This window comes from Clarias gariepinus, chromosome 2, assembly GCF_024256425.1.
Source record: "Clarias gariepinus isolate MV-2021 ecotype Netherlands chromosome 2, CGAR_prim_01v2, whole genome shotgun sequence".
Taxonomy (NCBI): domain Eukaryota; kingdom Metazoa; phylum Chordata; class Actinopteri; order Siluriformes; family Clariidae; genus Clarias; species Clarias gariepinus.
The window spans coordinates 22,955,166-22,982,886 of record NC_071101.1 but is presented as its reverse complement, the minus strand read 5'-3'; the positions used below and the strand labels follow the sequence as shown (position 1 = coordinate 22,982,886).

At 37.0% G+C, this 27,721-nt stretch overlaps 3 protein-coding genes across 9 annotated transcripts in view; 1 reads left to right on the top strand and 2 right to left on the bottom strand.

Moving 5' to 3' along the window:
- The first annotated feature begins 580 nt into the window (after positions 1 to 580).
- On the top strand, positions 581 to 8,854 carry spi1a (Spi-1 proto-oncogene a). Its single transcript, XM_053478338.1, has 5 exons — positions 581 to 829; positions 1,138 to 1,228; positions 2,645 to 2,817; positions 5,008 to 5,164; positions 8,006 to 8,854. Exons 1-5 carry the CDS (start codon positions 779 to 781, stop codon positions 8,311 to 8,313), a joined length of 780 nt encoding a protein of 259 aa, XP_053334313.1. The 5' UTR covers positions 581 to 778; the 3' UTR covers positions 8,314 to 8,854.
- clpxb (caseinolytic mitochondrial matrix peptidase chaperone subunit Xb) lies at positions 8,673 to 18,327 on the bottom strand. 4 transcript variants are annotated; one of them, XM_053478299.1, is made up of 15 exons: positions 18,109 to 18,327; positions 17,765 to 17,921; positions 15,936 to 16,096; positions 15,642 to 15,768; positions 15,265 to 15,413; positions 14,951 to 15,110; positions 14,639 to 14,680; positions 14,050 to 14,214; positions 13,150 to 13,314; positions 12,289 to 12,377; positions 11,232 to 11,396; positions 10,819 to 11,121; positions 10,159 to 10,251; positions 9,893 to 9,999; positions 8,673 to 9,789 (listed from the first exon to the last, which is right to left on the bottom strand). In XM_053478299.1, the coding sequence occupies exons 2-15, from the start codon at positions 17,820 to 17,822 to the stop codon at positions 9,699 to 9,701; spliced, it is 1,875 nt and encodes a 624-aa protein (XP_053334274.1). In that variant the 5' UTR covers positions 17,823 to 17,921; positions 18,109 to 18,327; the 3' UTR covers positions 8,673 to 9,698. The 4 variants fall into 4 exon arrangements, with proteins under 4 accessions (XP_053334274.1, XP_053334290.1, XP_053334283.1 ...); XM_053478315.1 differs by having other exon boundaries at positions 17,765 to 17,848; XM_053478308.1 differs by having other exon boundaries at positions 18,113 to 18,327.
- Positions 18,328 to 20,248: 1,921 nt separating this feature from the next.
- lrrk2 (leucine-rich repeat kinase 2) overlaps positions 20,249 to 27,721 on the bottom strand; it is a 34,007-nt gene continuing 26,534 nt past the window's right edge. For 2 of the 4 annotated variants that reach the window (XM_053516452.1, XM_053516461.1), the window contains exons 37-51: positions 27,261 to 27,452; positions 26,996 to 27,142; positions 26,551 to 26,663; positions 26,129 to 26,319; positions 25,831 to 25,991; positions 25,469 to 25,639; positions 25,216 to 25,316; positions 24,898 to 25,122; positions 24,524 to 24,717; positions 24,264 to 24,336; positions 23,921 to 24,093; positions 23,629 to 23,781; positions 23,258 to 23,466; positions 22,324 to 22,404; positions 20,249 to 22,229 (exon numbers count right to left, since the gene is read on the bottom strand). In XM_053516452.1, the coding sequence (XP_053372427.1) occupies positions 22,114 to 22,229; positions 22,324 to 22,404; positions 23,258 to 23,466; positions 23,629 to 23,781; positions 23,921 to 24,093; positions 24,264 to 24,336; positions 24,524 to 24,717; positions 24,898 to 25,122; positions 25,216 to 25,316; positions 25,469 to 25,639; positions 25,831 to 25,991; positions 26,129 to 26,319; positions 26,551 to 26,663; positions 26,996 to 27,142; positions 27,261 to 27,452 (2,300 nt within the window). In that variant the 3' untranslated portion in view covers positions 20,249 to 22,113. Of the gene's footprint in view, positions 22,230 to 22,323; positions 22,405 to 23,257; positions 23,467 to 23,628; positions 23,782 to 23,920; positions 24,094 to 24,263; positions 24,337 to 24,523; positions 24,718 to 24,897; positions 25,123 to 25,215; positions 25,317 to 25,468; positions 25,640 to 25,830; positions 25,992 to 26,128; positions 26,320 to 26,550; positions 26,664 to 26,995; positions 27,143 to 27,260; positions 27,453 to 27,721 lie in introns of those variants that run through there. The other 2 variants (XM_053516471.1, XM_053516481.1) reach the window with 2 other exon arrangements.

The window sequence follows — 27,721 nt, the reverse complement described above, 5'->3', positions numbered from 1 at the left end:
CATACAATGCATTATCTTTTACAGAAAAATTCCCTTGCATTGCTTGGGTTTAGTAATTTTTGTAATTAAAAGGTCTGCATACAGACATTACGATTATAAAAAAAAATCCCCCTTTCCAAAAAATAATTACCTGCAACATTGTAATTAGCATGTGTAAAAAAATTTAATTGAAAATAAAAATTACGATGCCACCTTGTTCATTTATTTCAGTGTATGTTTGGCAAACTTAAATTGTTACATGGTTGTTGTTCCATTGTTTCTTTATGATTCAAATCCAAGGCAGGAACAGAAATATTAACCAGTTCAGGTTTACTATTAGGTTTTTGTAGGGCAAACTCCTAAAGAGTGAAAAGATTTAAAAAATTGAAAAAACCTGTAAAATCCAAAGTAAATGGTGATATGTCTTTTAAATGGCCTCTTCATTCAGAAAATACAATATCACCAAAACAAAAAAAAAGAAAGAAAATAAATGAAAATACCAAATAAAACCAATAGCAATTCTTTGAAATATAACATGATTGGCTGCTCTGAAATGACAGAACAACAAGTGAACTACAGTTATTCATAGGCTCCATCCTTCTGACCTGAGCAAAATCAGGAACTGTCAGCGTAGAGAGAACCGTCAGTGAGGGGTAATAAAGACCTCTAGAGGCATTTGTCACCATTTCACTTTCCTTTCCCTAATTTTAGTGTAACAGAAGAAAAAAATAACAAAGGATAAGTTTACTTTTCCAACTTTTGTTCTTAATGTAACAGAGAGAAATATAGTTAGAGCTATATGCGTGAGAAGATTATACATCACAGAATGGAGGGTTGTGTCATTTCATCAGTAAGTATCTGCTATGATACATGTTATAAGTGCATGCTATACGCTGATACGAAATACTTATGTAAAATATATTGTGCTCTATTATGCTTTACAATGCAAAAGAAAATGTTTAAGGTACAATTGTTTTCATTTGAGTTTATTACTAATTCATTATTATTAGGATTGTTATTGTATTAAATTATTAAATTATTATTATTATTATTATTATTAAATTATATAAGTATAAGTATATATAAGTTGATGAGTAAATATAAGTTGATTGAAATATTCTGCTACAACATTCTCTGTTTTATTTGTTTTACCTTCAGTCTTCAGATGAAATTGGTGCGTATGATTCAGTTTTCCGACCGCAATATGATTTTTACCCATACATAACTAGTGATGCAGATGGTCATATGGGTAAGTGAAATAAATAAACAAATAAATCAATAAATCAACCAATCAATAAATTTACAAAAACATTTAAATTACGCAAAATGCTTTTTAAAAAGCTGTTGGTAAAATATGACTGGGACAAAAAGAAAACATTTAGCATTTTATATATCCATAAAAAATAAAACATTTGTTTTACAAAAGGTTTTCTTCATCAATCTAAAAAAAATCTAGATATTTTAAATCAAGAAAAAAAATTAATGACAGGTTTTTCAATTCAGTATGTGATATATCACATTTGGATTTTATTTTTATAAACTATGATTATTTTCTTAATTTCTTAAATAAAAACTTCTTTATTATTTTATTTACAACTCATTTATATGTTTATATATATATATATATATATATATATATATATATATATATATATATATATGTGTGTGTGTGTGTGTGTATTAATAAGTTGTAAATGAAATATTATAATTAAATATGGTAATAATTGAATTCTTTAATTTGATGGTTAAAAATGCCTGATAAGGAAACAAATCATGGAAATTAGAAAGTGGTTGGGAAAATTTTCCCGACTTTTCATTTGATCAGATGTTGTGGTTTGTGCTCCAGTTCCACTGCTGCTCCAATCTGATGCAAGTGCTACCTGGTAGCAGCAAGCCAATTGGATTGATTTTAGCCAATATAGTAAAAACAAGTTAACTAACTTCTAATTATTTAAGAACAATTTACAATAAATAATTTAAGTTGCATTTGTGTGTTGAGTGCTTACAATAGTTTTTTTTTGGTTACAAACACTTTTTTGATACCATGCATTGTGTATGATTTACAGACCCACTTGATTTTAATTTAATAGCTCAAAAGTTGTTGCTATCTTCTGCGACTTATACTATAGTGGTTGCTGTCTCAATCTTAAACCATACTTCTCTTTTACTCATTATGAACATAGAGGTATTAACAGCAGGCAACCATTACATAAAAGATTTGCGCCATAGGGAATATGGGCTTTAAATGATAAGATTAATTACACACCTGCCTCATACTCGTCTCCTGTCTACGTACATCCCACAAAGTGATAATAAAGACAAGGGACCACCAGAATCAAACAATCACTAAGAATACTGTACATATTCTAAACACCTAGCAACACCTAAACACAGTAAGATATTCAAATTCAAATTTTTTTTGTCATATATACAACCATACACAGTATACTATGCAGAAAAATGCAGGGAAACACATACAGTAAGTAAGACATTTAGGACATGTTAGACCACTTTAAACAAGTGTTCAAGTTTCTTACCGAAGTCCCTGTACCTTTACTTAAATGTGTTTAATGTCAATGTTTTTATAAAATGAAATAGTATCAATAATTCAGAACAACTGAAAAAAAAAAGGATTTATATATTTTACATTTCCTTTTGCTTTCAGAAGGTGGATGGGACTACCACTCTGATCACACTCACCAGAGTGAGCTGGAGATCGCTTCGAGTGGTCACTTCACTGAACTACACCCTGCCACTTACTACTATGGTGATTTGGAGTCTTATCACCCACCTCTGGATTCAGGCCTGGGGCCTTTTGTGCCTGTGGTCACACCTCAGGTTAGTCCTTAAACACTTACTAATGTACCAATGGTTCATTATATTGTGTATATAAATACGCACACATTACAGGTCAGAAGACCATTCTAGAAATCCCCAGTCGTGGAGACTCAGTAGTTCAGCAGCCTGTTTATTCCCCTGCTCAGTCACATGTGATTTAACTAACTAGGAAGTTAGAGAATGGAGATCATCTAACAGTTAGATTCTCTGCTTAAAAAAAATTAGGAAGCCTTTTACATATTAATATGTAAATTAATAGAAACTGGTCTATGCGAGGAAACTCTAGCTTACTACAAAACAAGAAAATATTCTCTTTTTTTTTTTTGGTAGCAAAGTATAATACATTTTCAAGCCTTTTAATTTCATATTTCACCTGTAAAGAGAGAACGAGCTAGGCATCAACCTCAAGTAAGAATTGCTTTGTTTGAACTTGGATGCAAATCTATTGCTCAGTGTCAGAGATTTATTCTTTCAAAGATCTTTTTTCTTTCTCTTTACAAGTCACCCCTAATGTCAGGTCACAGTAAACACAATTTGATGAGCACTGAACAATAGATAATAGGATTAAGCTAAAGTTGAATTGTCTTATTAAGAAATTAATAAATAAACATAATTGTGCTTAAAGAGATGAACACGAGGCAGGATGTCACAGAGACCATCTGCACCGAGAACCGCTGAAACACTGCAGTCACACAGACTGATTGCTCAACATTGTCTTTTCCTGACTGAAGACTGTGGCCACTGCTATCCCTTAATCAGGGACATGCGACACACACACACACACACACACACACCTCATGTAGTCTTAACAACAGAGCTCCTATTAACATGGAGGCACAAATCCTGTTAAATATAGTACCAAATGTCAAATATTAATAAAATATACATGAACGATAGTATTGATATGATTTTTTTTAAATAGTGCCAATGTAATGAAACATTTGATAAAAAGGAAAGAAAGGTTACAAAGGATCCAAAAAAAAAGAAATCTAATTATTAGAAAAAAAAAAACATTGAAGTTAATGTAACTGGTTAAAGCCCCTTTTTTCTGACACAATAGCTTTAGCAGTTCCTCTTTCATTATAAGGTAATTCTGTGGTTTCCGAGTATGGGGGTGCTGTTCTCGAGATTGTGTCAACTTAGCATGTTTCTTGTCTATAACACAATAAACACAGGCAAAACAAAATACATAATTCTACCCAATAAAATGTTATAAATTGTTCCAATAAATGTATTTTACCTGATCTTTGCCATGTCAGATTAGTTGCTTCCACAAAAAAAATGCTTTTACCTTTTTGCCTTACTTTATAATAAAACTTTCACCGTTATACTGTATTTCTAATACTGTTAATGTGTAGTTTGCAGTGTTGGACTACTATAACTGAAAGTATTTAAAGAGAAAATATGTCTGAAGTTACTGGATACTGGGAATAAATAAAACAATGTCATAGGGATTTAAAAATTAAATTGAATACTTACATACATACTAACATATTAAACTTATAGTTAACACTAACTTACCTTTTTTTCTTTAGTTTGTGTTATGGGTGCAAACATTATTCAGCACAGGTTAATAGTTGGTTAAGTTAACTCCCCTCCTGCATTATATGCGTTTGTTGTTCACGGTTTTAAAATGTTCATGAATATAATATTAGGACAGTTTAGTTGAGTAAGGCAGCTTGGTAATACCAATTAATGTACAAATTATTTATTTAATGATTTAATTTTTTTTGGTAGAGAACTGTGCTGCCTGTAGATTTTGTGCTGATATGAAAAAAGACGCTGCACCCTAAGCAACGTGCACACTGTAACCATAACAAACTGGGTGTGTAGAGCCGAGCAATGTAGTCATTTTTACCCACAAGATGGGTTTAAAAAAAAAGAAAAGAAAAAAAAGTTCAGCACCCTTACTCAATCTCAATGAGTTAAGGTTGGACCTAGCGATTGGTTTAAAGAAGTTTTTTGACCAGAAATGTGTTATTAATGTGTTATTATTAGCACTGCATTTTTTTTTAACAGCAACATTTTATTTAAAAAGGGATGCTTAGTCTAAACGCTGTTTGTACATTGATTGGTATTCCATGCCTAAAAATATTGTGCTTTGTTTCTTCTTTGATTTTTGCATTGGCTCAGCAAACAAGACTTATTGATTTAAACAAATCAATGAATGAATATTGTTCTGCTCCACAGTTTGCGTATGTCTCTCACCCACTCTACCAGCGCTCTCCTCCTGCCCACTGCAGCACAGATGATGAGGACACAGGGGCACGTAGTCCACCATTTGAGGTATCTGAGGGAGAGGAGGACCATGATCCACACCTTCCTAGCACATCCACTAGCATAACAGGTGAGGGAGAAAATGAAGGCTTAAAAGACACAGACATAAAAATAATGGTTAACCTACAACACACAGGGCTCATAGGAGCAGCTGTGATTCAGTGGTTCAGTTTCTGGACAGATGATGAGAAGGTTAAGTTTAAGCCATGGCATTGCCAGGGTGACACTGTCCGGTCCTTGACCAAGACCCTTCTGCTCCAGGGTTGCTGCATCATAACACACCCAGTGTTCCTATTTGTCTAAAAGGCTTGCATACACAAAAAAAGAATTTCACCGTATTGCAGGTGGATAAGTTACAATGAAGGCTACAACCTTCTAAAAAAATCTTAAAGCTATAGTGAAAACAACATTTAGCAATACAGCAGTTTGAAATACATTCCTGTATCATAGATGCTGATTCCTTGTAAATTTCTGCTGATAAGAAAGAAAATGTAAAATGCCATTTCTAAATGTTCCGTGCAGTCATTTTGCCGTTAGTGCCACAGACTCTGACCTCAGCAAAGGCTGTGTTTAGCAAAAAAGTGACCTGATCCCTCTTGCAAAAGATGAAAACATGACAGCAACCTGTCCTCTTATACTGTTCCTCAGTCCTTGTATAACACCATGTATTCACATACCTGTAACTGGCAGCTGAGTGGAACTCAGGAAAAACCTGACCCACACATAGCAGGAAGAATGTAATTGCAGTGAGAGAACAGTGTAGGTGTTTCATGTGTTTTTTGTTTTTGTAACAAACCAAGCAACGTCATTTGAGATTAAGAGGAGAAAACAGAAAGGTCACTTCACAGCAACTGACAAATGATGCAATGCCTCATATAAATTCCAAGGGTGACTAAAACTTTACAGCGCTTTGCTCTTGAACACACTTTTCCCAAAACATGTAGTCATTTAATACCTTTCTTGATAATGCACTGTACTGTAGGAGTATAATAAATCTTTGCTTTTGAAGTTGGGTTTTGGAGTTTAAGTGGAAGTTACACGTTCTTATTTTTAACTCATTCTACTTTTCAGACCTATGGTATGATTATTCTAAAAAATCTGTTCCTGCATTATATATACTATACTCAGCAAAAAATGAAACGTCCTCTGACTTTCAACTGTTTTTACTTCCAGTAAACTTAATGTGTAAATATTTATATGAACACTAAAAGAGTCAACACCATAAGACATAAACTAAAAATGCTTCCCAATGTGTCCCTGAATGAAGGGAGGCTCAAAATCAAAAGTACCAGTCAGTATCTGGTGTGGCCACCAGCTGCTTGAAGTACTGCAGTGCATCTCCTCCTCATGGACTGCCTATTGCGGACAGTCTGAGCATAGATGGAGGGATTGTGTGTTCCTGGTGTGACTCGGGCAGTTGTTGTGGCCATCCTGTACCTGTCACGCAGGTGTGATATTCGGATGTACCGTTCCTGTGCAGGTGTTGTTACACGTGGTCTTCCACTGCGAGGATGATCAGCTGTCCTTCCCGTCTCCCTGTAGCGCTGTCTTAGGCGTCTCACAGTGCGGACATGGCGATTTATTGCCCTAGCCACATCAGCAGTCCTCATGCCTCCCTGCAGCATGCCTAATGCACGTTCACGCAGATGAGCAGGGACCCTGGGCATCTTTCTTTGGGTGTTTTTCACAGTCGGTAGACAAGTCTCTTTAGTGTCCTGCGTTTTTAGAACTGTGACCTTAAATGCCTACTTTCTGTAAGCTGTTTCGGTCTTAACGACCATTCCACAGGTGCATGTTAATTAATTGATTATGGTTAATTGAACATGCATGGAAAACATTGTTTAAACCCTTTACAATGAAGATCTGTAAAGTTATTTGGATTTTTACAACATTATTGTTGAAATACACAGTCCTGAAAAAGGGACCTTTGCCTTTACATTTCCAGCTTAACATTTCCAGTCCCTGTACCTGACCAGTTTTAAGGGAAGATTTGTTTGTTTGTTAAACAACACACTGACCTATGAATCATTTAAGCATAAAAACCCAACTACCTTGAGGGGTGAACCAGTGCAAAACAGGTGCAGATGATGAAAGATGATCAGGACAGTGATTATTATACTGGTGATGCTGAATGCTGAGTGGCAGGAACAGATGAGAGGGGAAATGAAGTTGGTTGATTACATAAGGAACCAATTTTTAAAGACACTTGACACTTGGCAGCATGTCACAGTAAAACATTTTTAACATTTCTTTTATTTATTCTATATTATTTAATTTAATATGAATTTTATATGCACGGTGGTGTAGTGGTTAGCACTGTCACCTTGCACCTCTAGGGTCCAAGTTAGCATGTTCTCCCCGTGCTTGTTGGGTTTCCTCCCACAGTCCAAAGATATGCAAGTTAGGCTAATTGCCGTTCCCAAATTGCCCGTAGTGTGTAAATGAGAGTTTAAGTGTGTGTATGTGTGTGCGCCGTGCAATGGATTGGCACCCTGTCCAGAATGTACCTGCCTCGTGCCCTAAGCCTGCTGGGATAGGCTCCAGGTCCCCGTGACCCTGAATACAGGATAAAGCGGTATAGAAGATGAGTGAGAGAGTGAGTGAAGAAATCAGGAGTGGCTCATAACTTTTGCACAGTACTGCATGACAACTTAACGTAAAAAAAAAAAAATTGTTTTCATCAAATGATACTTTAACATCCAGCTAGCTACTGTATATGTTACTGGAGATAGCAATAAAGTCAGTGTTATCAAGGTACATACAATAGTCATGATATGTCAGAATATCATTGTTAAATTGTCAGTTCTGAAAACAGAAGTAAATATAAAACTGTGGTTGCAAGGTTGAAATCTGCTATGTCTCCCAGACAGAGAGTTGTACAAGTCTTGTTTATTTTTTTCTGGCTCTCCAGGCAACAAAAGAAAAATGCGTCTATATCAGTTCCTTCTGGAGCTGCTCAGAGATGGGGATATGAAAGACTGCATTTGGTGGGTGGACAGAGAGAGAGGCACCTTTCAGTTCTCTTCCAAACACAAGGAGATGCTGGCCAGCCGCTGGGGCCTGCAGAAGGGCAACCGCAAGAGAATGACCTATCAGAAGATGGCTAGAGCTCTGCGTAACTATGGCAAGACAGGAGAGGTCAAAAAAGTCAAGAAGAAACTTACATACCAGTTCAGTAGTGAGGTGCTGAGAAGGATGTCAGAGAAGAAATATCACTGAGAGAGGATTTCCACTGCACAGGGCTGCATGGTGACTACAGAGGCAGGGCTTTTTTCTCACCTTATTCTCAGGGACTCCACATACACTATATACAGTACATTTTTGGGCATGGAGTGTGATTTAGAAGTTTGCTTCCTACTGCACTCAACCATGGAAACTAAAAATATTTCAAAATGATATAAAGAATGACAAGTTTTATATTCCCGAAAGGTCTAAAGACAGATGTGGATTATTAGGGGAAACTGGAAAACTACTAGCAGGTAATGGGAGTTAAAGGTCTTTTAAAAGTGGATTAGGGAACTTGGCATATACTGTCCCCTACAGGCTTAACAAATACACTGCACAAACAAAATCTCATATTTTTTAGCCATCTTTGATTTTTTTAATCAATACAGTTTAAACAGCAATAACACAAAAGAAGATATTACATGTATACACCTTTTATTTATATTTTTAAATAATGATGTATAACTTCCAAAGTAACAGGCTTTTTGGTAGTTCGCTGACATTTGAAATGGAAGAAATCCTATTTCAATAAAATCTTTTGGGAAAAAAAAAAAAAAAAGTACACCACTAATGTGTACAAACGTTTCCTTATTGTTGTAAATTTAACATACAAGCATGTGTACAGATAGTATTTCTAAACCATATGCCGCACTGAGGTTTGATGTGTCATCAGTTATTTCAATTTGAAGAGTATTTTATGTAATACTGTATATAAATCAAACATACAGTACATCTGCTAAGATGAGGGAGGGGTGGGTAAAAGGGCACATATTAACACATTTAAAAAGGTCACTTGTGCTGTTTTTGCAATAGCTTGCACATTGTTGGAAAAATCTGTCCTCTACAGCAGCTTTCTTAGTTAAATGATAGGTAGTCTAAAGCAGATAAACACAGAGCAGCATCACATTCATTACTATTGATAAAGAGGTAGAAAAAGCAGTACCAGTTAAGTGAAGCTGAAATACTCTTATTAAATAATGGACAAGTTGGTCTGTGTATGCCCCAATAATACATTTTATGATCCCATTTGAGGACACATTCCCAATATTCACCAAAACTCAATCAGAAAAACAGATTTCTTTTTAGATATATATAAAACATTGACCTAATTTTTAGCTGTCTAAGACATAAGTAATTTAAGCCTGCTTGATTGTGTGTAGTTACTTTCTGTGGAAAGTAACTACATGGAATGCAGGACCAGTTGGTGATTAGGGAGGTCTGTCTAATTCTTAATATTGAGCTTATATTTGTTAAAGGTTTCTTGTCTCTGCTTTAGGTTGAAACTGGGGTCCTGTTTAATCCAAAACAGAACAATGTTGCTTCTGGTTTTCTAAGCTTTTGGGTCCAAAGAGATTGTTGAATGTTTCCCAGCTGCATTATTAGTTGTTGGCTACATCTGCCTGTCTTGTCCAGTTTTCCTCTTCAATGTCACAGTCAGATTCATCCTCTATGGTCTCTTTAGATAAAGTTCTGCACACACACGCACATTGATTATTATTCTCCAATTTCATAGTGTGTCCAGAACTCTTAAAGTCAGAACAATATAAATGAAACATTCCTAAATAACGTTTACCTAATATAGCGTGGTTCAGCCTTGCCCAAAATCACATCCTTATCCAACTCCACAGACACAATATCTGACTGTGGCACCTCAAACATAGGCTCCAACAGTAACTTCTCCTAAAGAACACAACATAACACAGTTACGACAGAAGCCACCTGGAAAGAAAGAGGAAACACAGTGTGTGTGTGTGTGTGTGTGTGTGTGTGTGTGTGTGTGTGTGTGTGTGTGTGTGTGTGTGTGTGTGTGTGAGAAGTGTGTATGTGAGAAGTGTGTACCATGATGGATCGGAGGCCTCTGGCTCCAGTCCTCTTCTGAAGAGCCAGTCTGGCAATCGCCCTGAGTGCATCAGGATCCACTTTCAGCTCACACTGAAACACAACGCACCAGACATCACAGCTTATATAACAGCTCAGAGCACCAACATGGAGACTTTTGGTTAATGGTTGTATATACTGTAGGTTTAGGTCCACCTCCCTCTATCTCCAAATATGGTATAATCATAGTAAAGTACATCTACACATTTTTAAACACATTTATACATTAGCTTATGAAATACATGTTTACCAAAAGCTTACTCCTATTCATTTACAGGTGTATGCTGCAACTATTCGATCAGCCAATCATGTGGCAGCAGCGCAAAGCATAATGTCATGCAGGTACAGGTACAAGAGATTCAAGTAAAGTTCATGGCAAACATTGGGGAAAATGGGATCTCAATCATTTTGATTGTGTTCATGTAAAATGAACTGGTTTAAGAATTGCAGCAATTTCCGTAGTCTTTACACTGAAAAAAGGAAACATTCAGTGTGTGGAAGTTTCATGACAAATCTTGTGCAGAAGTGTGTTTAGAGAAGAATGGCCGGGCTAGTTAAAGCTGACAGGAAAGCTGTATAATATACAATCACTCTGATAGGAAGAATAGCACTGAAGTTTACCTTATCCATGTTGAAGAGGGCCTGGTACTGAGGCACCACGGCGTTCTGGGGCTCAGTGAGAATACGCACTAGTGTTTGCTCATCCAGACTGTGCAAAGGCACTACGATGGGCAGCCGACCTACAAACTCTGGGATCATGCCAAACTCAATGAGGTCACGTGCCTCTACATGTCTCAGGAGCTGATCTTTCTCCTCCATCTCAGCCACCGTGTCCAGCTCACTGCCTGAGCTATTAGCCAGATCAGCTGCTGCTGCTGCTCGCCGTCCCTTCCCCATGTTAGAGGCGGAGCCAAATCCAAGGTACTGCACACACACAATCTTAAATGAGGGTCTACTGTATGTATAGGGCACTGTTGTCAGAGATTACTGCTACACACTAATACGTAGCACTAATGAACTAATATATCTCTTACCTTTTCATTCTTCCTGCGGCTAATGATTCGGTCAAGCCCGCTGAAGGCTCCTGAAGCCACAAACAAGATGTTGGTTGTGTCTACCTGTACTGTTTCACCTCGCATCTTTCTGCTGTTCTTTTCTGGAACATTCACTATAGTGCCCTCCAAGAGTTTTAACAAACCCTAAGCACAAGTAATTAAAATTTAAGAGCAGCTTTAACACACATAAAATACATACACCAATCAGCCATAAAATTAACACTGATTATCAATTATTTATACCAATTATGCCAGAGGAAACCAGTGGGCAACCTGTGATGTCAGACCAGGCCAACGAGGGGTCAGAGCTTTTCTGGTGACACAGGGGAATCTACTCTATAATGGGCTTAATGTTTTAAGTTGTAATGTTATACAGTAGATCATTTGAATGAACTAGGATACAGTCTTGCTTCAGATCCATCTGGCATTATGTAAATACGAGTATATTGTTCTATATAATCGATTTCTGAATTGAAAACAGAAAGCGCTTAACATCAATTCTGATATTACCAGAATTATATTGTTTTGCTGCTTACTAGCTAATGATCATTTACTTTAAAACTGATTATGTATTATTTAGCCTAAATAAAATTTGCTTTCCTACATTATTACAGCTGTGGAACACTATCCTGCTAGACAGGAGAAAAAGATTGCTTTAGAAGGAGAATAATCCATTTATAGCCATTAGCTTGAGCTGGACCTAAGGATATAAAAGCCTGGCTTTCACACAATAACACAAGAACAAAGTAAGTATATAGCACTTTATGGTTAGACTACTACCATATTATTCATCATGATTTTGTGTGTTCCTGTTACTGGAACTTTTGGCAAATTCCCAAAGCGTTCAACTGCTCCTTGTACACTAATGCTTCACAAGGGCATACAAAACAAATTTTCCGTCCTTCCACTTTTGTGCACTATATGTCATCTTGTACTGTGTATTGACTACACGGATATTACATGGTTAATGACGCAAATAAAAATCCCAGAAAACTATTGCAGCACTCACAATGAACAAATGTTTCAAATTACACACCTGCTGGACACCCTCTCCTCCTACGTCTCGGAGCTGATGAATTCCTGGAACACTGCCGATCTTATCCACCTCATCCAGAAACACGATTCCTGTGGAGCCAGAACAAAACAACAAGGTTTGTGCAAATGTGAGAAAGTCGTGTTCAGAATAATCATAAAACATTTTTGTATGAGCATACGTATAACTAATATGTACTAAAATATATACTAACAATATCTAAGTAAAGAACAGCCCAAAGTGCTTTAAAAGACTTATGTGAAGACAACAAAACTGTTCATGATGCATATAATAAAAGTAAATAAGAAGATAATTTTAAACTTAAAACAAAAACGTAAACCATGTCTCTATTTTGTTTCTTACAGTGAACAATCTTTAGAGATTACATATAGTTGGTTTTCTCACGTTCACAATTCTGATCCCGAATCTTATGATGGTTAAAATAAAAAAAACATCTGGTACAGGGGGTGAAGAGGGCCTGGGTGATTCTTGAGTACATCTTAACATTTCATAGCTAATGCATCAATTTGTAGATGATTAGAGCATGTGACATCAAGACCAAGACCAAGAACTGTCAAAAATGTATGTTCTGAAATCACTTTGGGAATGTTGGAAAGGTCCCATTTTGCACACTATATAATCAGAAATTAATATGTGAACCATGCACTATGCTAATTGGCATTACCATCAGATAATTGTTTTACTTTAATTGCTCCTTAATATCCCACAATGCAACCAAGATTAAACCTGTGTCACGATAAAAGATTGGAACTTTTCTTCTATCTCTATTCATGGTCTTGCAAACACATACTCTACCTCAAGTGGAGTTAGAATAAAGTGATCTGTTTAAATAAATACACCCACCTTGTTGGGCTTTCTCCACTGAGTAGTTGGCATCTTGCAGCAGCTTTGCAATGACTGACTCAATGTCCTCACCTACGTAGCCTGCCTGGGTCAGCGTAGTACAGTCACAAATGGCAAAGGGAACATCCAAACACCGAGCCAAAGTCTGTGCTAAGAGCGTTTTACCTGGACAACACAAGATCAGTCGTAATTCAAACAAAAACTTGCCTGACTACACTTATTACAACTTAACCCAGTTAGCTTTTGCATTTATTTATCCAAAATAGCAAGTTGTTCACACTAAATCAAAAGCTAAGGATTAAGTAATGAATGAACATTGTGGTTACATCATGCTTAAAGCTATTATAACTCTTGGAAAAAACAGAAAGAAATCTTGGAAATCAGGTTACAAATAGGCCTCCAAGACTGCCAAATATTTGAAACTATGTATTATATGAATGTATTGCAAAAGCATACTATAAATGATAAGGAAGTGGGGAGCTAGCTTGACTGATTAGAATCTAAGTCTAGGATGACAGCAGCGTTAGAAGAGGAGCTTTGGGGAGAAAACACAACTAAAGAAAGGACCTTGGACTCCTTCAGTAATGAAATCTGAATAGACTTACATTTACATTTAGGCATTTGGCAAACGCTCTTATCCAGAGCAACTTACTTTTTTTTTAAAATCTTATTACACATCCGAGCAGTTAAGGGGTTAAGGGCCTTGCTCAAGGGCCCAACAGTGGCAACTTGGTGGTTGTGGGATTTAAACCTGGGCTCTTCCGAACCGTAGTCCAATGCCTTAACCACTGAGTCACTGAGACTTCTGCCACCATTGATTAAAAAAAAACTCCTAGAACAACTAGATTGCTCTAAACTTAAGAGAAATAGGGCTCTTGGAAAAAAATGTTTGCTCCATACCTGATCCGGTCGGGCCTAGCAGCACAATGTTACTTTTCTCAAGTTTGATGTCATTGTGAGTAGAGTCCAGCACCACGCCACCTCTTTTCTCCAGCGCAGCTTTTTGAGTGGCCTGTTGTTGGACAGACATTCCGTGTGGGCCGATTCCAGTGAGCTGAAGTAGCTCTGTTAATGAAAGTAAACCAGTGTTACTTCAATTTTAGAAATTAGCTGAGCAATCAGTCAAAAACAAAAGCTATGGACGTGTTACTGTATCTCAGGCATCAACCATTTTCGTTTTTACGGTCATAAAATAATTTGAAACAGGTGACGAGAAAGAATATCTGAGTAGAGTTTATTTCCACCCTGCTATGAAAATTAATACACATGCAGACATACACAAAAAAATAAAAAATAAAAATCCCGATTTTAGAAAGTTTAAATTATTGGGCTGTATCAAGAAAAGAAAACTAAGAAGCTTTGAAATTACCGCACCTGGAATTATCAGAATCTGGTAGTCTAGCTTAAATGCATTGCATGTACATATCATGAATAAAAATTATGATTTTATTTATTGTGTTTGCTTTATGCACCTTTAAAATGCACTTACTTGCAAATCTGTATTCGTCTTCGCGTCTTCTGATCGCTAGCTCTACAGAGGAAACAAAAAGTAGGTAAAATGATCTTACTAAAGTTAAATTCACTGTAAAATCTACTGGACAGAAAAACTTGTCATGCTGGGAGCAAGTAAACTGAGTAAGTAAACTGAGTAAGCCTGTGTTAGAAGATGTAGTTTGTATAAGCTGAACTCAATGACCAAGAGTCATAAGAACTTTAGTATTTATTTAATGCGCACTCATAAAATTAATAGTTTTATTTAATAGAAACTGTGGGTTTGTTATCGTTAGGATGACACACTTACCCTGAGGAGTGATAAAGATCTGCCTCTCTGTGCCCACTGGTTGTCCACCTGATGCTGGAAAATTGGTGTTGATCCGTTTGTAGTGGTTATACACTGCAACTGATAGAACCTTTTTCGCATATGACTGGCCAACAACATGTTTATCGAGGTACGCATAAATCTGCAACGGAACAACACAAACGCATAGCTTAGCTTTTATCCTTACTGGTCTTAAGTTAACATTATTCTCACATTAGGTTTGTTTATTAAACACCTTGCTATTTACACAGAACCAAGTTGCATTAGGAATATAGCAGATTTAATATTCTTAGTACCTTTTTAGGAGGAGGGGGAGGCTTCTGAGAAAATGCCGCTGCTTCGGCAGCAGATTCTGCCTCCGTGTTCAGACCCTTTTTAGAGTCAATTTCAGAAAGTACCACAAAGAAATGATGGCATTTTTCACATTTCACAAAACGTGTGAATGCTAGAAAGGAAAATACAGACATAACATAAGTGCATATAGCCTCATACTACTTACTTGAAGTTTACAAGTAATGATCAGGTGGTAATTTTTTTAAATATAGAAATAGATATACACATATAGCTTAGTTATAAGCTTACAAACTTTTACAGAAATTAGAGTAATTCTGACAAGCTTAACTAAATTTAAAATACAGCTAAATAAAGATATCTAAAAAGTAATTACACTTACATACAAATGTCTCCACCTGTGTGCAGATGTTTCCACATCTGGGGCAGCGTAGCTGACTTCCTCCTTTTCCTGACCCGCCCAAACCCGAACCCATAGATCTCTTCCCAACTGTACCTGTTGCACTTTTCTGCACAAAAAAGAAAATCTAAGCTGCACATTCAAACTACACTGTGCATTTTTTATATAGTTGGAAACTAACTGAACAATACGGTCATGAAGAAATAACGAAGTCTGAAAATATCTGGAAATGAACATGCAAACCATTGTGCTTATAAATCTATTGTTATAAAGTACCTTTCCCCCTTCACTAGAGCCATCTTTCGGTGTGTTCTCTTTTGAAGCGAAACACACAGCACTCTTTGAGAACGATTGGATTCGCACTGCAGGAGGTAGATGGACTTCATGGGTCACTGTTCTACTGAGAGCATAGAACTTAATGTGTGAGCGTGAAAAACCTGCAAACACAGACAACTGAAGCATTAATATACTTATGGAAATCCAAATGCTCAGAGAAACATCAGGCCATATCCAGCAAATACTGTAAGACAAACCTATAGAATAAATACATAGACATTTAATGAAAGATAATCATAAAAAAATAATTCCCCGCTGTGGGACGAATATAGGTATATCTTATCTTATCAGAAGGCATGAACACAAGTTGATGACTGATGCAGTATTAGAAAACATAACATAAATGCAAATTTAAAACAACTTTTAACACATGACAAGACAAGGAAGAATGGGAAGGATGAGCTGCCATTTTTAGAAGGCAGATTTAATACAGTAAACTAGTGACAATGACTAGCAAGAATGTTTAGTGTATCTTAAATAAAGGGAAAGGAGGAAAAGAAAATAATCACCAGAGAAGCAATTACAGTATGGTGTATGATAAGTATTTGTCTTCCTAGCACAAACAACATTAATTATACAAGCAACTTCATTAAAAACAAGCTAAAACAAATAGATTGTACAGTATTTACACCAATCAGCCATAAAATTAACACCACAAAACCTTAACACATTGGTTATCAATTATATACCGTTAAACTGGTGACAGGATCATGAGCACTCATGCCCATGGAGACCAAAGGTCATATTGCATGGTTCTATCCACAGTATGCAGGATCCAATGCAGCACAAATCGTTAACAGTCAAAACTGGCCACAATTGAAATGCACCAGAACACCCGGTGCACCCTAGCCTGATGTGCACAGGGCACAGCAGGCAAAGAGCTCAAGGCTACCGACCGAGCCTTCAAACTCCCCAGATATCAATCCAATCAATAACCCATGGAATGCGCTGGACAAACAAGTCAGATCAGCAGATGCCCCATCTACAACCCACAGCTCCCGAAGGATTTGCTACTCACATCCCGGTTCCACAGGACAAGCCCAGATGCACTGCGAGGCCATGCCATGTGGGGCCCTTAGTCACCCCTGGGGTACAAGAAGAACCCGCACCATACTGGGCATAATGTTTTGTGTTGTAATGTTATGGCCAATCGGTGTGTACATAGCAGAAAATGTACAAAATAATTACGATGTGTACATTAGGTGGACACTGCCATCTCTGCACAGTTGTTCACATGCAATATTATGCAAACACGGGTCTGGTGGAAAAAAGATGATACTAAAGAAGGTCTGAATGGGAAGGCAAAATCTACAGCAGAAGCTATAAAGCTGGCAAAAACATGATCACTGTCTAAAAAGGTATAATCCAAATCATGAAGAATATTAACTCTGCAGTTTCTGTTGCTTCAGATAGTGTTTGGTGACCCGTTAAGGAAAAATAAATGCACAAGCCCACAAGACTATGTGAGGGTGGCATCAGGAAGGGCAAAAACCTGTGCCGAGTTCTGTGTGGATCGGAGAGTCTGCTGTGGCGATCACTCGATGGGGAGAACCAAACCATTTATTCACTAATATTAGCTGCACATTTATATACTATTTATTATACATAATATTTAGCTGCCATTAATTTAAAAACGGTTTCATCACTTCTGCCTATTTCATAGCCGGTTTAAGATATTATTAGGGTCATGAAGGTAAAGGCTGATTTACATTAAATGCTGGAATCTTCAGTAGTAAATAACTGCCTGAAAACTTTGATCACACACACACCTTTATGAGCTGTACTGAAGAGTCGACTCGCAGCAGATCTGCACGTACATGAAGACATCCTTCAGGTCGAGATGTGGAGAAAAGCTGAGAAAGAGTTAGATAAGAGTGAAGAAACTCAGAATAGAAGTCGAGGGCCGAAGGTGAAACACAGTGTCTGCTGTCAAAACAACGATAACACCATCAGCAAAACAAACAAACAAACAAACACGTCTACTTACAGCATACTGCAGGCACAAGGTTTAACATAAAGTAACCCGCTTAGAAATAAACACGCTGTAATGCTAAAAACACAGTATACATAAATAAAAAAATAAAAAAATAAATAACTTGCTTCAGTTACTTACTTACAGGGGGAAAAAACGGAGTTTCCGAATTCACACCCAACCGGTTCACTACTGACACTGACACCTTCGTTAAACTTAACTATAGCCAGAATAAAGGAGGAACTTTACAAATTAATAAATATTCCTTTTTCAAAATATCATTTAAAATACTTCCCCCTAGACGACTGTTCCCCTCACCAGGAGGACAGAGTTATGTAACTAACTACTAAAGAAGCTCAGCCTGACATTCTGGCGTTTCTTTTTCGTCTGCTTCGTAAAGGCACAACCACGCATCATGGCGCCCCCTGTCGGAGCGTTGCCGGAACTCCATTTACTAGGAAACCCTGTAACGCCTCTGCTCAAGCATGCAACCATTTATTTCGTCATGTGTCGAAATCACAGCGTCACCATGCTCCTTTTACAAAAGCCCCTACATTTATACGTACAGATTAATCTGTTGACCGAAAGTGTCAAATGTAACCTCAGAATCCTGTTCAGCTCTTCTGCTGATGTAACACATTTGCTTCAGGGCTTTATGCATTCTGAGATACCTATCTACATACACACCTGGTTATAAAGAGTAAATATCCCAGTAACTGTAGATGCCCTGTCAGCTCAAACCAGTCTGTCCACTGGGCTTTCTAATTAACAAAGGTTTTACACACACACGCGCAGGTTTAAACTCTGTCACCAACAACAATGCTGAGGTCAAAGTAATCGAGATCGAAGCCCTTTATTCTGGGTTAATGTAGTTCTTAACTAAAGTTTTTCTCCTGTATCTGTATGATTTGAAACTTTTAAGCTTGCATAAGTAAATGAACAAATTTTAATATTACCATTACCCATGAGTTCCATAGTTTGTCTCATAAATATATTCTAATTAACTTTATTAACATTTATGGCATTTGCCAGATACCCTTGTCCAGAGAAACTTACAGAAGTACTTTGAACTCCATCAATAAAAATAACCTCAAACTGGTTCAGTAGGTCCTTAAAATACCATGAGTCTTAAAATAGTGTTGGGGAGGGAATATTTTTAGAAAAAAAGGTAACGTCTTCTTTGACCTTTTTATAAAGGCACAGGGTCGAAATTTGACAAGGGTAAAGAGTAAAGTCACTATGCATACATACATACATTTACTTTTGAATAAAAAAGTAGATCAATAGGTAAGAGGTCTTTTAAGCTAGTTTTTAAATAAATTTGTCACCCTAAACAAATAGGTGTCTTTTAGAACTTGGTCTAGGGCTTTAGGATCTTAAAAAGAACTCCCCCATGAAGGTGGTTGAGAGCATAGGCTATTTATGAAAAATTCTTCAATAAAATTTAAAATCTAAAATATGGAATTTCTATAGCAGAAATGTCATAAGAAATTGTCAGAACAGCTGCAATGTGTGGTGATGATGTGTTGGCGAGTACACGCAGGACATGCCTGCACTTATTATTATTAATCCTTTATTTAACCAGGAGAAGCCCATTAAGATTAAAAAACTCTTTTGCAAGGGAGACCTGGCCAAGATAGGCAGCTAAATTACATTACATTACATACACACACACACACACACACAAAAAAAAAAAAAAAAAAAGGCAAATAAATTTTAGTGAGAAACTTATTAAGAATTCCTAATTAAAGAATGCTTGTGTTTGGTGATGAAGACAAAAAAAATGGGATACACTCTAATGTAAGAGCTTAGCCCCGAGGGACTGAGAGCAGGGGATCAGGTAATAGACTGTGGATCCTGTCTGACCAGTGTCTCTGGCTTCTCTGCTATGAAACAAAAAGCACTGAACATCCTAATTTGCGCTTCATTAAAAATAGAAAACCAGCCAGCGACTAGGAACATACAGGGCACCAATAAATGATCCACATTCTGAACCAACTGACAAGCTGGAGTTGGATTACGCTGTATGAATTTATATAAGCAAGGGACAAGGAGGTTGAAGATTCTAAAAACGTTTCACAGATATTTCCCCTAAAGTAACTGATCCCAAGATAAAGAAAGTAAATTTTGTTTGTCCACAAATCAAACAGCACATCCAGTACAAGTTGGTCGAAGAACTTCCAAAAGGGCTGGAAGAGTGTTTTTAAAAATTACAAAGCACCATGCATCCAGCTTGTTGAAAAAAAAGGTCACATATTAAAATATATAAATAAACAAATTTAATACATTTAAGCAAGAAGCATTTAAAAAGCAGCAGCAAAAAATAGTGCAATGTCTTATCACATGATTAGGAATAAAATTTGATGAATGTCCATTTTGCTTTCTCTAAATTTCAACAAAAGACAAATAATCTGAAATTATATTTGTGATTAGGTTACAAAGCTCTATCATGATCACCAAACACTGTAAGAATTGTTTCAAGGTATTCCTCTACACAATGACTACAACACTGAATTTTGCAGGACTATTCATTAATTTAAAGAAATGTCACATTCCAATCATTAGTGCCTTCTATGGTCTTGACAAACCTGTAAATTGCTTCATTCCTGAAAACAAATCAGAGGTATCTCTTCTCTAAAAAATGCATTTGAATTTAATTATGGCTCTCCTACTAATTACGCAGGGATACATGTATGGATTTGTTAAGTTTTTATGTCTTTATATCCAGCAACCATCGATTTTTATTACTGTACATTAATAGATGTATCTTGAGATACACCATCACTCAAAAGTTGACACAGCTTATAATTTCCTGGTCTTTCTTGATTTTTATTTTCTTCTACATTGTAAAACAATGCTGCAGGCAACCAAAATATGCAATAATCTCCTTTGAACAGATGATACTGAGATGTGTCTGCTCTGTGATGCCTTGATAACGGCTTTAATCTGAGGCTGATAACTCTAAATGAACTTCTCCTCTGCAGCAGAGGTAAGTTTTGGTCTTGTGTTTCTGGTTTCTTGTGTTCCATGGTCTTCATTAGAGCCAGTTTCATCATGGTGCTTGATGGGTTTTGCAAATGCACAATACAAGAACTGTTCCAGAACAGCTGACATTTGTGTCTTAAAATAACTGACTGTTGTTACTTAATAACATAATGCCATAAGTATTATTTCATATATTTGATTATCTCCAGTATTATTCTAGATTGTAGAAAATAAAACACTAAAAAAAAAAAAGCATTAAATAAGAAGTTGTGCACAAACTTTTGACAGGTACTGTACTGTACGTGCATTAACAGACCTGGACTAGATGTAAAGAGAAACATAATTTATAATAACAAAAATAAAAGTAAATTCATTCTTTTAAACAAAGAATTAACAGTACAAGAATCACACTGGCATGCACAATATTTTTTTGTGTAAAAATGTTTTTTTTCCTCTATCTTTGGCTTATTGTCCAAGTATTGTCCAAGTATGCCCAGTAAAGTAAAAAAAAAGTAACAATTCCTTTCCAAAATAACTTGTGCAGAAGTGCTAATATATATAAAATTTTTCTCCCTCTAGGTGTGCTCTTGAAGGTACTACAAGCCCCTGTAAAACAGACAGTTTCCTTAAGTAAACTTTAAGGAAACACTTTAAGAAGCAAAGAACACTTAGAGAACAAACTAGAGGGATATATAAAGTTCCCAGCACATTAAAGCAAAACATTTTGACATGCATGTTGTGTTACATAATTGTAAATACAGTATTATTTATAATAATAATAATTATTATAGTATTATTACATAATTATATAAAAAAGAATAAAGCAGCCATTCTTAATCTGTTTTTTGTTTAGGATTGGCATGTAAGGGAAGAGAAATCAAACACTCGGTTTGTGTTCGATCACAAAGCCCCTGGTGCACCATTCCTACTGCCATCCACCCTTTTGTTCCACTGTAGTCTAAAATTAAATCACACAAAACTTCTATCAAGCTTAAGAATCACTGATGAGCTCACTGACCACTGATTGCACAAGTTATGAAATATTTTATGCCAGTATGACCATGTCCAATGAAACAACATAAATTCACAATTAAAGAACAATGAAGTTGTGTTAATGTACACTAGTTGCAAGTTTGTCAGATGTGAGAATAAAGACAACGTTTAGTCATGGGCCTGTCCTTGCATATTGTATGCCATCTGCTCTCTCAGCTCACAGTGTCTGTTTAGATCTTTTACTTCCTGTGACAGGGTACTACTCCACATCATCAACACAGCATCTATCAGATACAGAGATAATAACAATAAACAAGGTGTGAAAAGGCATGTACTATATACTTACCTATTGCTAACCGAACACAGTCGTGTTCTTACCTGAATGAGACTTGAGCTTCTCACGAGAAGAGTGAACACATCTTCCCAACATCAGAATCACACTTTTTTGGCCTTGTGTTTCTATAATAGTCAATAAAGTTAATGATTATCTTGTATTGTTGAAATGTTAACAAATCTAACAATTGTTGGAAGTTAAAGGTATATCACCACAGTCTGTCTCAAAATCAAACTGAGGTACAGTGGAACTTTGGATTGTGAGTACCTTGGTCTGTGAGTGTTTCACAAGATGACCAAAATTTTTAAATAAATTTTTACTTTGTAAATAAGCAGGTCTTGAACCAGTATTGTGGGTAATCGTCGCCCATGCTTGGTCTCAGTGCACGTGTTTCACTTGTATAGTCAACATCCATGCGCACATTTACTGATTCCTGTAACATTGTGACCAAGTTTTTATTTTGTGTTTGTATGTGTGTGCTTGTGTGAGTAAGAGTCTCTGCCTGTAAAGTGGTGTGTGTGTCCTTTCTCTTGCTTTGTCAGCAAGCTTGTGTGTGTGTCCATGTGTCTGTGTGTCTGTGTGTGTGTGTGTGTGTGTGAGTACGTGGGTGTATGTGAAAGTCCCCCCCTTTCTTCCTCCTATCCTCTGTCTGGTCTGAATGACTACAGCCACGATCCATTTCAAAGGTAAAATGCAGATTATTTTATTTTATTTTTATTTTATTTTTATATTAATATTTTTGGGTTGTGGAACAAATCGTTTAAGTTTCCATTATTTAGTAGGGGGGAAATTCGTTTTGATATATAAGCACGCTTCTGGAACAAATTATGCTCGCAATCCAAGGTTTAACTGAACAAAACAACATTATAAAGTTCCTGCTTTGCACAAAACAATGTAAATGTAATAATAAATATATATATATATATATATTAAAAACATTTAAATATATGAAGAAAAGGACAATAATAGGACAAGTACCGATCAGCACAGGGGCCATTGCGCGCACTGAATTACAGCCAGGGTTGATGACCTGTAGTAGCTGACGAGTAGACAGATCCACCAGCAGGATGTGCCCCGATCCAGTACCTACCCAGAGCGTGCCATTATGCTGTACCAGCAAAGCCTTCACATGAGCCCACATTGAGTCTATTTCTCTGGAACTGTCAGCACTCACAGCTCTGACCTTTCTGTTTGGCACACAATACAATCCACACAACGATAATTCATCTGTATCTGAATCCTCAGAATGGAAATTATGATTTCTGTGCTGATTACAGTAATACACACCAGCATTAGTTCACTACATATATGAATATGTTTTAATTCATCTACTGTATAGGCAGTCTAACCTGAGTAACTGCAGACAGTCGATAAAGTCAATCATCTTCCCACTCTTCTTATCCCACACCTCTATACTGTGTCCTCTATTTTTGCTCAGATACACATATTTCTCAACGACTAGCCGAGAAATACATGCCTCACTGCTGGCCAGACGCTGCTGACTGGTTAAATAACACAAAACAAGAACAACATGACCCTTGAGAAATAGTTCTACCAGTAGTTCACCAGTAATTTTACAAATATACAGTTATTTCCTGCAATCATGAAACCTCTATGGATACTAATTAATAAAATGCGAACCTGGTGTCAATATTTTTAGAGATGTCATAGTCCACAGTTAGAGAGAACACCCTCATGCCACAGCCAGCCCACAGAGTGGTACGGTCCTGATGGTGGCCAGATGGAGCTAGACACATCAGGGGTGTGTTGACATTCCCAACCTGCACAAGCTTAACTGGAGCACCATCCACACACTGCATTAAAAAAAAAAAAAAACAGAAAGATAGAGGGGTAAGAGCTAAAAAAAAAGAAACAGCTGCCTGAGATCATTTTATACTCCCAGGTCCCAGAATGTCAGTGTAGTAGAAGTATTTTATCAAAAGCAGGATGGAAGAAGCTGAGCTTTAAGTAAAATACAGAATACCTTTATAACTGAATCTTCATAAATAGCAAGCATTCCATTTGCTGTTCCTACTAATAAGTAGCTCTTTAAGCTGCTGAAACAAACAAAATAAAACAAAACATTATATATGTATATATATATATATATATATATATATATATATATACTGTATATATATATATATATACATATATATATATACACACACACACACACACACACAGTATATGTATAAACTTCAATAACAATTGAAATAAGGATTTTATTGAGAGCAGATGCACCTGCGTTGAGAAGGTGTGTGGAAGAACAGTGAGGTCACTGAGTCCTTTGCACTCTGTAAACAATGCAACACTGTAATGTTCCTCGTGTCCATAACAACCAGTGAGCCACTCTGCGTTCCTGCAACTAACCACTCATGGACCTCTCCAGGCACTTTCACAGTCACAAGGGAGAGGACGGGGCTTTGATCAATCCTCTGACAGACAAATACACATACAACAGTTTTTAAATAATTCTCATTAAGACAACAGCATACGGGAAATCATTTTATTCTGTTGTACCCTTATTGATCAGCTATACTTATACACAATATGAACAACAACATGCTTACTAGATAGTAGATAGAACCCTGACCATAGTTAATAATTCTCATTACCTGTGTGGACCATTTCTCTGTCTCTATATCCACACACGTGACAAAGCCATGCTTCTGGCTGCTACTGCCACCTCCAAGCCACACATGAGTTCCAGCACCACCATTTACACCTCCGTCCAAACCTCCACTCGGACAGGAGACAGTGAAACACTCAGAGGACAGCCTAGGCAGAGTCAGCTCACTTATCAGACACAGCATCTTTCCTGAGTTCAGACAGTCAAACACCTACAGTGGAACCGAGACAGAAAAGCAGAAGCGACATGCTCACTCGGAAACCATTTCCAGGTTCTGGGCAATACACGATTCTCAGCAGATTACCTGTGCAGATGTAGGTCTGCTCTCTGGGTACTCTCTCAGACACTCCTTCATTAGGTTTTGAAACCCTGGCCAGGGTGACAATTTGTAGTGTTTCACTGGGTCTAAACAAACAGCAAGAAAAACTATTACAGTATACTGTTGTTTAGTAAGGATGAGAAAAATCTAAAGCTATTTCCAAACTTTTTTTATGACAAGCTTGAGAATAGAAAATACATGATTTAGTCATCTCTTACAGTCTAATGTCTGGTATTACCTAGTAGCTTGCCCTGCACGGCAATTTCATCAAACTCGCTGGGGAACTTTAGACCATCTGATATTCTCTTTCCACAAGTCATAAGATCATACAGTAGCAGTCCAAAGGAATAAACATCTGCCTGAACGTTATAGATCACGTTACCACGAGCAACCTCTGGTGCTCTGAAACCTGCAAGAAAGAACGGATTAAGCCATTTACCAATAACCATAAAACAGTTGAATTATTGTTTTCATACTCATATTTGGTAATAAAAATTTACTGTAAATACAGCCATTTGTCCAGTCTGTATTATATACAGCATTTTAAAACTGATAAATCTGTCAAAAGTATGCCAGGATGTTCAGGTTTTGAAATGGTACCTGGAGTGCCTTCAGAGCTCTTGACTCCCATACTGCAGCAGTACTGAGCGATGCCATAGTCAGTAAGCTTAGCTATTATCTCAGAGTCAGCTTTAAGGTTGAACAGCAGCACATTGTGGGGTTTCAAGTCCCGGTAGATTATCATTGAAGAGTGCAAATATCTGGATCAGACCCAGAGAGAGAAACATGCCAAACACAGCATGTTAAATGTAGTAATAGTAAGTAAAAAATTTCCCTGACCTCATTAATGCATGCATCCAATCCTATAGACATGTGAGTGTGTGTGCTGTATGCCTACCTGAGACCATCGGCCACCTGTAGTGCGATCCTGTGCTGCAGTTTGCGATTCAGGCTACAGTTCTCATGTTCGAACAGTGAGTCGAGAGAACCGGATGGAGCCAGTTCCATCACCAGCACGTGTGGAGAGGTTCCTGTAGCCAGGAGATCCACCAGACTGGGATGGTGCAATCTACCTAATACTGCCAACTCCTGTAAAATTAGCAAACACCTTCTAACCGAGGATCATGTTATATAAAATGTCATGGATGCACCAAATCAAAAACCAGGCACATTGTAAATGAGTTGTAAAGGATGTTTTACTCTCGTGATTCCAATTATGTCTTAAGTTTGTGAAAAACAAATTAGAACAGACATAGCTATGTAGCTCTGAAATTGCTACAGATGAACCCAAGAAATTGAACTAGTTAAGTAAAACACTACCTGTCTGATTAATCTATGAACATAGAGCTCAGATGCATGCATGTTGAAAATCTTCACAGCAACATCTTCATTTTTGTATATTGCTCTATACACTGAGCCAAAGCCTCCATTTCCTGCAGTCAAAAAAAATTAAAAAAACAACAGCAGAAGTGACCAACCTCCTCCAGCTGTGGTCAAACAAATCTCATTAATCACATCTGTTTCAATTCAATGTACATCTGTGGTTCTCAAACCTGGGCCTCTAAGATCCTTAACCTTTTAGTGTTTTTTCAGCGCCCAGCACATCTCATTTAACTAATCAGATAATTAACAGCCTTTTAAAGGCTGAATTAAAGAGAAGTTAAACACTAAAATGGGTCCTCCATGACCAGGATTGAGAACCACAGATGTACATAAAGATAACATGCTTGTGATGGCCTGCTCATAGAAACTGGTGTCTACCGACCAAGCAGGTACTCTTTGGAAAGATCCATTTCTAGCTCCTCAGGGTCCAACATGATACTAGCTGGCTGGTCACTCAGCATGAGGTCAGGGCTGATCTGGGAAGTGGGGATTGTACAGCGAGGGTCCTCTGGGTTCACCATTAAACCATCTAGTAACATCCCAAAAGGAGAATTTAAAAAGTAACACACAATAAATGAGTAATAAACTGAAGTAGCTTGGGTCTAACACATGTAAAGGACATATGTAAATATGTATAGTGGTGATACTTTTATCTGTGTGTTTGAGCAGATCCTGCAGCAGCATCTTATTCCAGTCCTGTGCATCACCGAAGCTGTACAATGCCCACCTCTTCAGCAGCGTCTCCCCATCACCTTGTATATCAGTGTTGAGGAGGCCAGGAAACCATTCCTCCAGCACAGAGTCAATATGATCCACCACCTGGCCTAACAGAACATGACCTACAGAAACAACAAAGAGCTCAGCTCCATCTCAGAGAAATCTTCTATCATTAGCAAAAATTATTACCACAGGATCTGGTTTAATTATGAGCATATAAACTATTTATTAATAGTCACAGTCATAGTTTAGACTTCCAACTACATATTGTAACCACCTGCTACAGTATTAACTGCTAATGTACACTGTCTGAACAAAAAACAGTCACAAACTCCAAAAATTTCATTCAATAACCTTTAGCTTTGATTATAGCACACAATATGGTGTCTGG